General features: G+C 29.5%; 1 protein-coding gene across 1 annotated transcript; it reads right to left on the reverse strand.

Moving 5' to 3' along the window:
• Positions 1–1,903: 1,903 nt before the first annotated feature.
• Spase25 (Signal peptidase complex subunit Spase25) lies at positions 1,904–8,999 on the reverse strand. The gene is made up of 5 exons (XM_014420216.2): positions 8,877–8,999; positions 8,642–8,713; positions 8,443–8,576; positions 8,206–8,367; positions 1,904–2,276 (listed from the first exon to the last, which is right to left on the reverse strand). The coding sequence occupies exons 1-5, from the start codon at positions 8,901–8,903 to the stop codon at positions 2,090–2,092; spliced, it is 582 nt and encodes a 193-aa protein (XP_014275702.1). The 5' UTR covers positions 8,904–8,999; the 3' UTR covers positions 1,904–2,089.
• Between the last annotated feature and the right edge of the window lie 3,835 nt (positions 9,000–12,834).

Genomic DNA, 12,834 nt, shown 5'->3' on the forward strand with positions numbered 1-12,834 from the left:
TCACCCATCAATTTCGATCCAATCTGAGAATAGAAAATGAATGATACTGTAACAAATAATATATGATACCAAGTTTACATGTGAAGTAGACCCTGATTCTTTTACAGAAACAATAATGTCTACATTATAGGAAGTAACATTATAGCTTATCAACATAGAAAAACAGGTTGGATTTCCAGGACACCAACTTTTTTAAAAAGGGCTGATAAAAGGAATAGATTCACTCCATAAAGTAAAACTTTATATGCACTCCTAAATGAACTGATCTTATAAATAACTCATTTTTCAATAAAATGTTATGCCAAACATAAATAAAATAGTAATGATAAATAATTTTTAATTGAAATTAATTAGTTGGCCGTACAGGAAAGGACAGTCTGTTTGTTGGTCTGAATGGAACTCAAAATAGTCCAAAAATAATTTTAATTCTACTATAACCACCACCTGGACCATTTTATTATAATAAAATTAACTCTCTAAAATATCTCAAGAATAACACAAGTTGAATTTAATTGTTTACTATAACTTTTTAATAAAAAAAGTATTTCATATGTAAATCATGAAGATTAAATTGTTATTACCTTTGATTATAAGATCTTCAATACACGTTTATAAGACCACTCTTATGTTTTGAGTGACAGTACTGTTACTTCTTGAACCTCATCCAGAGAATTGTAGGCTTTTACTAAATAGTAAGTCCTCAACCAAGGTATCAGAAGATGCTAGGTGTGGACATGAGTAGTGTGGGAAGAGCTCGATCCCACAGTTCTTAAATTTTTTCTTTTGTATAAGTATGTGATTTTGTTACTTCTCAACACAAGATTGTATATATACTCTGTATTATCATATATTTGTAATTGTTATTATATATCAATAAAGAGGATTTGAAAATAAAATAAAAATTCTCAACACAAGAAACAATTCTTTTAATAGAATGATGGTCTCTTGGATTTTCCCAAATACATTAATTAATTTCCAATAGGTATTCTGCCAAATTGTAGATCAAATCTTGGAAGAGTGCTCTAGATGGAAGATTCGCTATTCTCAAGTAATAGATAACACAATTCATGGGGGACTGGGAAATTCTTAACCCATACTAAGTCCTGAGTACTTTTCATTGGGCCTGCATCAATAGAATCCTGAAGAAATTCCTCATTAAACGATTATTTTTGTTCAGAAGCCTTTCTCCTCTCCAGCCTGATATCACAAGTGTTGTTCTAAGTATAAGTATATTCCAGGAACCATTGATACCACAGATCATTGAGACAGAGAATCCTCACCTTTAATTTACTGCACCACCAAATGGGTTGTTCTGATGGCAGAAAACTGATGTATTCAATTAAAATTTTAGTTCCAAGTTGTGATGAAATGAAGTCTGAAATGGAGGTTAATTTATTTTCTTCAAATGAATTTAATAAAGCTTGGGGCTAAAAGTGATATAAACTTTAATTGGATATAAAAATTAATGAAGTCAATAAGTGGATTAAAATTTCTTAGACAAGGAGACTAGTAATTTTTTATGAGACCCCATACACAGTAAATCCTTCCTTAATTATTATGATAACAATTAATGAAACATTATAAGTATAAGAAACTGTATTGATCCATAATATAGTTCTTAGTTATATATTATAACTATTTGTTCACAACATAAGATTGTTTCTACTTAAAAGGAAAAAAAATTGTTTAGAAAACAAAGGTAAGAAGACCACTTTCATCCCCTCCACTACTTTACTAAAAAAACCTCAGTGCTAGCAAGAATTGATCTTATTTAATGTGGGTTGAAATCAGACACAATCAAATACATCACAAATAATGGGTTAATACAAAAATAAAACAGCTTACCCACAAAAGGTAATTTTTCAAAATCATAAAATAAGTTAAGGAATTAAATGATAAAAAATTTAAATCCAAAAAAAAGTTTAATAAAATTTACAAATAATACCAAATTGACTATTTCAATAGTTCATGTGTACACAGTACACTTTAACAAACAATATACAATAAAATGATAAAACGATAAATTAAAAAAATTGGAAATTTTGGAGATTAACATAATATTAAATAAATAATATTATTATTTATTAATTCATTTATCTTTTCGGTCATTTAGTAGACTATTGTGAAGCTTTGAAACTTCAGGTTCCACTAGATCATGAATGACAACACCATTTTCATCAATGAAATTCGCAACTGATTTAGAAATTGTAGCATATCTCATAACTTTGGCCTTTCCATCTCTAATCGTCAATGTCAGATTATACTTGTCATCGTATCTAAAAATCAAACATTTAATTATCAGAAAATTTAAATGAATCTAAGAGATTATTTTATAAAAAATGAAAATTTAAAAAAAATGTAGGCACTTATCATATATCATGGTACAAAAATAAACATAGATTCATAATAAAAGGGACTAAATATTATTAAAATTCAACATATAATGAATATAAATTTAATTAATTATTTATACTGAGTTACAATAGTGGTGTTTCCCAAAAAGCATTCATTTTATCTATCTAATATGATTCTCATCTCTGGTGTATCTTGTCTTGATAGTGCTGTTGAAAGCACATAACATAAGTAGACCAAAGCATTAACATTTAGTACAATTATATATTATTTTGGGTTTATTGTTGACTACTACAATGCACATTCATTCACTACAAAGCCTTAGAATTCATTTGAATGTTTTGCCAGCTTCCTTTATTCAGCAATTCAATTGTTTTCAAAAAGACTATAAAGTCTGCTCAAAAATTTCAATAAGTAACAACAAACTTTTTATTAAACATTTATCCATCATAATTAGGATCTAAATTAAATCACTGCCAAACTTCCCTTGAATTCAGTTAAGCAGTTTAGGAGAACAATGAAATTTAAAAATAGAGAATGATGATGAAAAAAGAATTAAATTCATCTTTTTTATTTCACAGAATTGGATTTGGAATTCTCATGAAATAAATGAGATCTTACTTTTTGATACTTCCTCTATTTGATATTACCAACTCTAACTCAAGGTTACCATGGGCCACTCGTAGCTCAGTGGTAAGATGCAGTCTTACCAATTTGAATGGTGGTCCCACAAAATGAAAAACTTTGACCCCCAACCATGGTTAGGCAGTATAAGAATCCAATGCCAGGAGTCTTGGTCGGAAAAAAAAAACAAAAAAAAAAAACAGGTAAAAATAAAATACACTAATGTAGTTTCAATTTTGGAATAGTTGGTTGAGTTGGATTAACCTGAGAAATCTGTTCAAAATTAAACAAAACTGAATTCTCTATAATTATTTTGGTCTTGAGCATCTTTTAGGAGCATCTGTTATTAATTATAAAAATGCTCATTTTTAGTTTTTATGAAGCTAATTACAAATTTCAACTTAGCCACCTCGAATTTAGGAAGAATAAAACAAAATCCAAAATAAAAAAATTATTTTTACTTTTCTACCCATAATTTAAAAACCATTTATTATTTACATAAATTCTAATATTCATTTAATAATAAATTAAAGAAGAGCAAATTATTTACAATTTTGATTCTAATATTTTTTTATTTGACTGTTCCATTTTGAAGTACAATGTAGCGAGTTGGAATTATGAAACAGAATGTAGCCCCCCAGCTGAGAGGGACCATAAAAAGGGTCTCGAGTAAAATATTCAGGACACGCAATTGAAATTAGCTATCTATATTTTACTTATTAGAGAGTTTAAGTTTCCTGTAAAAAGAACATTCAATCCATTTTAATATTTAAGTCTAATCACAGAATATTATAATATTAAATTGTAAAAAGTGTTAAGGAAATAAAGAAAATGGAAAAATATAAATATATATCAACAACATTATTGAATCGATTTTTAGAACTTTTGTAGAACTTTCGAGGTTTCTTTCTGGTCTCCATTTGCCTGGAGGCTAAATACATTCTGTCCATGATTTCAATTCATTCTCGCCTCAAAAATCAGCAGCAAACAAAAATGTAGGCAATTTCTTCCTCCTTAGTTTAGTATAAAATGAATATTAGAATTTAATGAATAATAAAGAGATGGAAAAGTTGAAATTCTTAATCAGTACTCCCCCCCTAAAAAAAAAAAAAAAAATGAAAAAATAAATAAATCATAAGAATTTCATGAGAATATTCCACTGAGATCCCTTTCTGATCCCCATTTGAAGGGATCCCCTGGACTAAAAGCGATACCTGTAACTAAAAATAAATTATAGGAAATACTTTTTTAATTTAGCTTTTTTTTTTTTTTAATTTAGCAAAGGTTGATTTTATTTTTTTTAATGCATAGTTTTTATATTATGCGAGAAAAAACAAAAAAAGATGAATTGTGAGAATAATTTTTTTTCTTTTTATATATTTCCAAAAAATAATTGAAATGATAAATCTTAAATTCATATTCAGAAATTTGTTGGAAAACACTCAATGTCTGGAATACGTATCAGAATAACATTTTTATATGAAAATTTCTGGTTTTACTAATGACTTCATTTTTTTTTTTAATTTGATTGGTTAGTCCCATCCACCAAGATATTTTCTCAGACTGTACACAAATCTCTTCAGGATAACCTCAGAATGCCCTATGGTAGTTAAGAATGATACAAATATTTCACAAACTTATTACATGTAACATAATATCAGCCAAAATGTTTAATTTTTCTGCCTGAAAGGCATCACAAATATTAGTCTGGTAAGGTATTTCCAGAATTATTTCTAATAGTACTACATTTTTACATAAAAATTTCTTTTGCTGCTTAAGAAGTAAGTTAAGCCAATTTTTTTAAATTTTGAAAAATTGTACATGCCAAAGTCATTTTTAATTTTTTTTTTCAAACAAAGTAATGAGATCTTCTGAAAACAAAAAAAACATTTTCTTGGAAGGAACAACTCGGCCTCCTCTGCGGTTTTGTCCCTGTTAAAGTCATGCAAGAGTAATAATTAGAAAACCAAAACCCAGCTGTACGATTCTATCTCTAAGGGATTCTTTACCTATAATGAATTTTGGGTTGCAACTAAACTCAGGTTATAGGGAGAGGGCAACTAGGATTTAAAAAGGTTTTCCTATACTTACCTAAATGTACCTCTGACTCATAGGTCAGATTTGAAAGAGGCAAATATCACGTACACCTTAAAATCTTATTTATTGGTATTGAACTGGTAGAAATCTTTGTTATAGATACCAGAACATTGATTACCCAAGTTGAGCTATTCCAGGTTGCTTGAATTGAGAAAGCTTTACCAAACCATTTAGATGGATGACAGAACAGTGAAAAAAACAGAAAATATCTACGTTCAATTGGAGCAGAACATTTTTGGTTATCTCAAAATCTCCAATTGCTATATGAGAACCGATAATTTATTAGGATATTTGGAAATTATTTATTATACTTAGCAGAGATATCTATTTTGTTCTAGACAGCTGCTAAAATATACAGCTATAGAAATATTTGTAATTTATCTTAGATCAATGAATAATTTAATCTTTTATCTTAGCTTTAATACTCACATCAATAAACTAAGATTAACGGCCCAAACACCCCTAGCCAATGGAAAAAACTTCCAGCATTTACCTACATAGAAATAACTTTCAATTTGATTCCAGTTACTCCTGTAAGCTCTGAACTTTAAATGAATCAGAACATATAGTTCATATCAATTTAATTTATCCAGCTTTCATTTCACTAAGAGAAAAATATTTATACTAAACTAATACATAAGAAATTTTTATGAACTATATTTTTATTTAGTAAATAATTTCTTTTAGTAGTTAATTATATTTTAGTTAGTATTTTTATATTTTCTTTTGCAACTTTTACCTTACACGCCCAAACCTAGACTACAAGAGAGGTAATTAAATAAATAGAATTCAACAAGTAACTCTCAACTCGATATGACTAAGTTATTATTAAAATTATAGTGTCAAAGTTTGAAATTAAAAATAACATCATATAAATTAATAAGGAAAACTAAAATGTAAGGATTTAAATTATTATAGGGACATAGAAGAAAACTACATTCTTATGTTTCTAAAATTATCAATTTTTTTAATTTGCTAAAAAAATAAAACAAGTTCCTACATTTTAACACAAAAAAATACACTGTAACAAATACTAACACTAATGTAAAATTTAAATTCTTGTTTTAATTAAATCAACAGAAGTTAAATAAATCTCGAACTACAGTTTAACTGATGGTAGGAAAATAAAAAAATCAAATGTGAAATTCAAGAATAACAGGAATAAAAGAAAATCCAAGTTTTAAGATACACTGATGGAAACAGATTCGTTAACACAAGTTTAAGGTCATACGGATTAAAATCCAATGCAAATATAAAGGATTTAATAAGGATATGATTAATCAGTAGTAATTATAACTCCTCTAAAATTTGTGTACAACTGAATTGTATAAATAATACGACTATATTATAAAAGTTCTCTCAGTTCTGACAAGATATGTAAAAGAGCTCCAAAGTGATTTAATGCCTGGCAACTTACCCTTATAAACAGTCATATTACCCAAGTTTCAGATCCCTTTTTATAAGTACTAAATGTCTGAAGAATTTCTTAATTTAACCTCATGAACAATCAACAGGAATTTTGGAGTCACTCTTCAACATTTAGAACACTCCATTCAGAACTATTTTCTTGAAAAACTAAAAAACTTTCAAGAAAATTTGGGGAAAATGACTGAAAATTCTCTGTAATATTATGGAACAAGACAAAGTCATGGGACATGGATACCTAAGCAATAATGACATTCTCAATTTTCTTTTTCAGATTTTTCTAAATGGGGTTCTAATACAGGTTTTTAGAAACCTCAATCTCTAACCTTCAGGGGTTAGAAACTTTTTGAAAGTAATTATTCTTGAAATTCGGTCCATTTATTCAGTAGTTTAATTATCTATTATTATTATTAGAGCCTTATATAACTTATGTGACTACAAAATGAATAATGAAACTAAGATTATAACAATGAGACCATTGTACTATATAGTACAGTATAGTTTAAACAATTTAGTATAGCTAGTCCATAATATGAATGAAGCCTTTCATAACAATTAAGATATGAAACAATGATTTATGTTTATTTAAAAAACACCACTAATGAATTTATATACTAATTATATAGACATGTACATAATTCTATCTGTATGCATTACTTAGGAATTGAATAGAAATGTAAAAACATGGTTCAGTCACCCTGATGAAACCAAAGTTTCAGAAAGGCCAATCCTGTCCATGAAAACAAGACACAGTATGACAAAAATCTAATACACAAAAAATACACAACCAATATAAAATATCAAACAATAACTACATACAAAAATGTTTAATTAACAGGGAGTATTAATAATACACAACCAAAGAGTAGAGATAACGAAAAACAAATTAATGATGCACCATTAAGCAAATCAGTAGATAAGTAAATTCCTGAATACAAGAAAGGGAATATCAATGAAATAAATTTAATGAATTTGAGAAATTACCATTAATACAATATCTGAGGCAAAATGTAACATTGAAAGCAAGCGCAATGCAAAGGGTAACCAGCATATAAAAAAAAAATAAAAAATAATGTATTATAAGCATCATAAGGAAGAAAAAAAAAACTTCCAATGAATAAACCTAAGAAATCAATGTTGAATTTCTTCCTATATATTTAATTATAATGTAAGAATTCAACTAGGGGTTGAAAATTTAAGAACAGGTTTTTGCAAAATTTGTACACAAGAATTTTACATTTATGTTATAAAATCACTATCAGTAACAGATTACTGTTAAAAAGGGACTTACAATTTAGGTCTGAAATGTTATTTTTAAATCAATGAGTTAAAATGTTCAATTACATTGTTAGTTTGGAATGCCTATTTACTACAGGAATTAACAGTTTATAGATTACATTAGTATCAATATTCCTTGTATTCATTTAATAACTTCAAACACTATTAACCAGATCCAAGTTCAGCTAACCTATATTTCTTGTTATGATGAGAAAAATTTTGTAGTAACCTGCTTTATATCAATCTTTTAACATATTACACAACTTGCAAGCATTTAAATAAAAGCGAAGAACAAGAGAACCATTAGAGTCAAAATACAACTAAAAATATCAGAATTCATGAGCCATAATCCTTTATGCTACAATGTTTTAAAATATTAATATAACAGAAACTTAATTTTTGAACAAAACAGTAGTAAACTATACTTACTTTTTAATATTAGAGCTAGCTTCCCAGGTATTGTCAGGAATGAAGCCAGCAGGATCTTTCTGAATGGCTATGACAAATATACCTCTTTCCTTATAGGTTGTATATAGTGTCAACAAAGCCATCATGACAAAGTAGGTACTAACACAGACTATAAGAACGGGCCTAAAAATAGAAAATATCAGATTAGAAATTTTCCTAAAAGTTCCATAATGAAGTGGTCAATATGCTGAATAGTACCTCGACTGTGGGAAAGGATACAACCAATCCCAAAGAAGAGCAAACATCGCAACTGCTACTGAAAAACCACACATGAATAATCTTCCATCAATGAGGGAGAAGTTTTCGACATAACTATATTTCTTGGTCAGCACCTGTTAAGAGTTGGAGTTAGATTCAATAAATCACAATTTACTCTTTCGATAACCTTCATACTCACATCTCTCACAGCATCATCTAAGGCATTTTTTACAGCAGACCCATCCCATTTATTAATTTTCACCGGCTTTTCCTAAAAACACAAATAGAGCGGTTCTTGTAAGGTATGAAACATTATGAAGAAACGTAGGGGTAAATTAAAATTTATTTATTATAATTGTTGTGTTTTTAATAAACATTTTAATTTTAAAAATGTCAAAATAATCAATTTATACATTTATTGGTACAATACATACATCTCCTCTCCACGATTTCGTTGCCATTTCACAGTTCAAACTCACACATCTGACGTGTCCAAACAACTAGACAACCTGAGCCTGTTAGATTGGAACTTAGCTAATCCATTGAGTTTGAGTCACCTGAAACAGGATTCGATTTCTCATTTGAATAAGATGATTATGAGGGATGTTTATAGAGTTTTTTAAAAATAAGACAATGATTTTTAAAAATTATGGATTCTATATTAATAACCTGGATCAGTTTAACAAGGAAAAATGTAACAAAAATAATGCATTCAATGCAATGTTTATTTTACAGTTGGCTTTATAAACAAAATTCGCCTGCAGGGTAGAGGCCTGCTATTGTATACTTTAATTAATCAATTAATGATATAGATGATAGAAGCTTTGTTAAACATTGTTACTTCGAAAGGAAAATATAAATCCATTTTTTAACATACATATGTACGAGGCGAATAGGAATTCCCACCGGAAAACGTAAGATAACTACATATATTTAGAAATGAAAGACCTCGGAGCTTGAAACTATGTATACATATATCATAAAAAGAACGTGAAACTTTTAAAACTAAGCTTAAACATAATTGAAGCCCTGGTAACAAACATACTGTATTAAAAAAAATTAATGAATCCAGAAGTAACTGCTTCTCCAAGTTCCAAACTCCTGTCCTGCTGAATGGAAGGCGAATTATATTATAAAAATGTTGTGCTGTGCCAATTTGGATGAATATAGTCTTGTATGTTTCAAAACACCTATTTCTTTATTATTGAGAATTTAAATATGTTTCATACACAAGTAATTGAAAGTAAAATCTGACTATTGTCATATCAACCATGGAATCACGGAAACATTTATTTTTTTCCTTTAGTTATAAAATTGTTTTATATTTTATAAATACATTGTTTATTACCGCTAAAAATAAGTAATGGTTAATTTTTCAAATGAAAAGCACTTCGAAATTCATCATTTAAGCCATAAATAAAAGAAAGAAATATTAAGACTTGATTTTTTTCCAGCTAATATTCAACGAAAATTCAGAACTCCTCAGGATTTTATCTAAATAGATGGAATGATAGCAAAATTTGTATGTTGTCTCATAAGCAGCAAAAGATCTCATTGGTTAGTTAAAAAAAAAAAATCATCGACTTGCAGTTTCTCAGGATGACATAGGCGAGTTCGAATTTGTCAAAAATTAAAAAAAAAATTACCCAAATTACTTCAAAGCACCAATAAAAAGTTTTATATGAAAAAGTTATAATAATTTTACTAATGTAGAAAATACCCCGCCAGACAAATATATGCCGTTCTTTGACCCTACCAGGCAAAAAGATATACTAATTTTTAAAGGAATCAAGTGAGGCCCCACAAGTTTACCCCAAATGTAAACCTTATTAAATTTTCGACAAAGTGGTACAATCAAATTCATTCCAATCTGCTAAGGGTCATTTTGGTCCTATTAGAAGAAAATCTGCTTCTAAAGTACCTCCCGAGAACAAAGTAACACCGTTTCGGCATCGTTACCCTCTTGATCTTAACGGGAGATGTCATTTACAACGTTTACTTCTGACCCCAGATAAATGAAACTTTACCTTTCGAAACTTCTGGGTCCAGTCACAAAGGAACCGATTCCTGCTTCCTCTCCCCTTGCTCTCAGGTATTAAGTATAGTTATCATTAATAAGTAATCCAAGTTTCTATGCTACATGTTCTAAGGCCAACGACTCTCATAATGCACGCTCCGATTTGGTCAGGATGTCAAAACCAATGGAGGACCACAAGAGCTGGACCGTGCTATTGAATAGGATCGCTGAATTATGGACAGCTATGTTGCCATCTCCACTGTAAAGTTAAAAATTAGGCAGATAATTGAATTTTTCCTCCGAGCAATTTGTGTCGAAGAGCTCAGATAGGACAGCTCCGATACATAAATATTATCTATTAATAATTTAAATCACAAAATTCCGGTTAAAGAATTGTAATTTATTGGTTGGGCGCAACAACACATTATTGGGTCTTTGCAGCCTCCACCAGTTTAATCAGTAAAGTGTTGTTGTCATCCCGAAATCTGAGCAGGGTCCTCGAGTCTTCCCTAACATCATCTATCGAAGCTTCAGGCGGCCTCTTGATCTGGTGTCATATATATCTTTGTTAATATTTTTTTGTATCTCATAGGACCTCATCACTGCGACATTTCCTGCTGAACATAACTTACTGTGCTTGATAATTCTTCCATAAGATTCGATATTAAATCATTTTTCGTAGGGCCATAAATGCGTCTAAGGATTTTCCTCTCAAAACTTAGGATGTATTTTTATCAGCTTCCAACAGGCTCATATTTCTGATCCGTTGTAACCTGATTAGTGTCATTACAATATTGTTTTTTGTAGCTTTCGATGTTGAGCTAGTGTAAGAGAAGTGATTTCTGTGGATTTCAACATTTCCCCCCCTCTCTTATTTAATTCACTGTTCCTATGTACCGATGAAAGTTTTCATCTGTTTTCCAAAACAAAAAGAAAATTCATTCTCCTTTTCCGTGCTGAAATGTCACAGACTATAGCTCCTGATCACGCTTTTTTAGAACTTGTTAATGACTTCACAGAATTCCTCATCGTTATTTATTCAAGTTCGTTGTCAGGAATACAACTTCTTCCTCTTTAGTTCCCTGTACCTGATTTTCGTTAAGAAGGTGGCGCAAGTCGATATTATATCTACCCAATACTTTGGTCTTCTAGTTTGTAACGATTTATCCGAGTCTTTACAGGCTGAGTTTCGGAGCTTAAACGGTTTTCAACCATCATTACTTTTTGGTTTATTGAAGGCTCTTGTTAGTAGTCCTCAATCTTTCTATTTATTCAAGCTTTTTATTTGACCAATTTCTTTTTTTGCGTGGATTAATGAGCTTTTCTTCTCTCCCACGCTGCCTGTAAATATCAATAGAGACTCTGGTATGTGTATTCTGAAGTATGTATGGAATTCTAGACCTCCTTAAAAGTGGTGACCTAACTACAGTCCAACCAGAATGTCTTTTTCATTATCGGGGAGCCACTGATTTCGTCTGCTATGTCATAGATAGTCAATCACATTTCATTCAGATCAAGTTAGAATGTGATCTGAGCCCTTGTTAACTAGCTTCTTGGAAAGTTCCAAGTTCGAGAAATTTTTATTTGTGCCGGGCACTTAGTAGAGTCATCAATTTGATTCACTGTTTCCATCTGGGGATGTACATGTCCTTAGATGACTTCATCAGGATGTATATTTACTGCTTGATAGAAGAAGAAAAAGAGGTAGATAGAACTTTTGAACTGATCAGACTAAATTTATTTTTACCCTATCACTCATGTTTTCCTGGTTTTCTGAACTACTCTAAAAGGAACTATTTTAGTTTAAGTCTGTTCCTAAATTTGTTAATATTTGACATTATTGAAAATAATAAACATAATTGTGGCAACATTCAAGTTCTTTTGAAGGAAGTTCTCAAATAGATATAATTTTTTTTTCATTCTGAAAAATTGTAGCAGCGGAATACTTGCAATTAAACATTCATATCAAGTGACAATCCAATATTGGATTTATTCAGGAGTTTTCTGTGAATTAGTTTTATTAATGATATACAGAATAATTTGGTATTTAAATAGTTAAACAATTTTATATACATTTATACAAGTTTTCATGAGTGGTACAATACTTACTTTATAGATAGCTACTCATTTATTCTCTAGACTACTTCACTACTTATTAATTACAAATGAACTAGATGAACTAATTATTAGTGGTCCTAGCGGCCTAACTGCTTTCAGATTCTTAATCAAGTGCATTAATTAAACAATCTAGATAATCAATTATTTAAAATATTTCTAGTTCTCAGAGTCCTTAATTCAATACTCTATCTTCCAATTTAAACACTTTCAATGAAATTGAAATCACTTCCAAATGACTGTTCTCTCTCATGTATTCT

Source organism: Halyomorpha halys, unplaced genomic scaffold (genome assembly GCF_000696795.3).
Source record: "Halyomorpha halys isolate HHAL.00 unplaced genomic scaffold, Hhal_1.1 Scaffold264.1, whole genome shotgun sequence".
Lineage (NCBI taxonomy): Eukaryota > Metazoa > Arthropoda > Insecta > Hemiptera > Pentatomidae > Halyomorpha > Halyomorpha halys.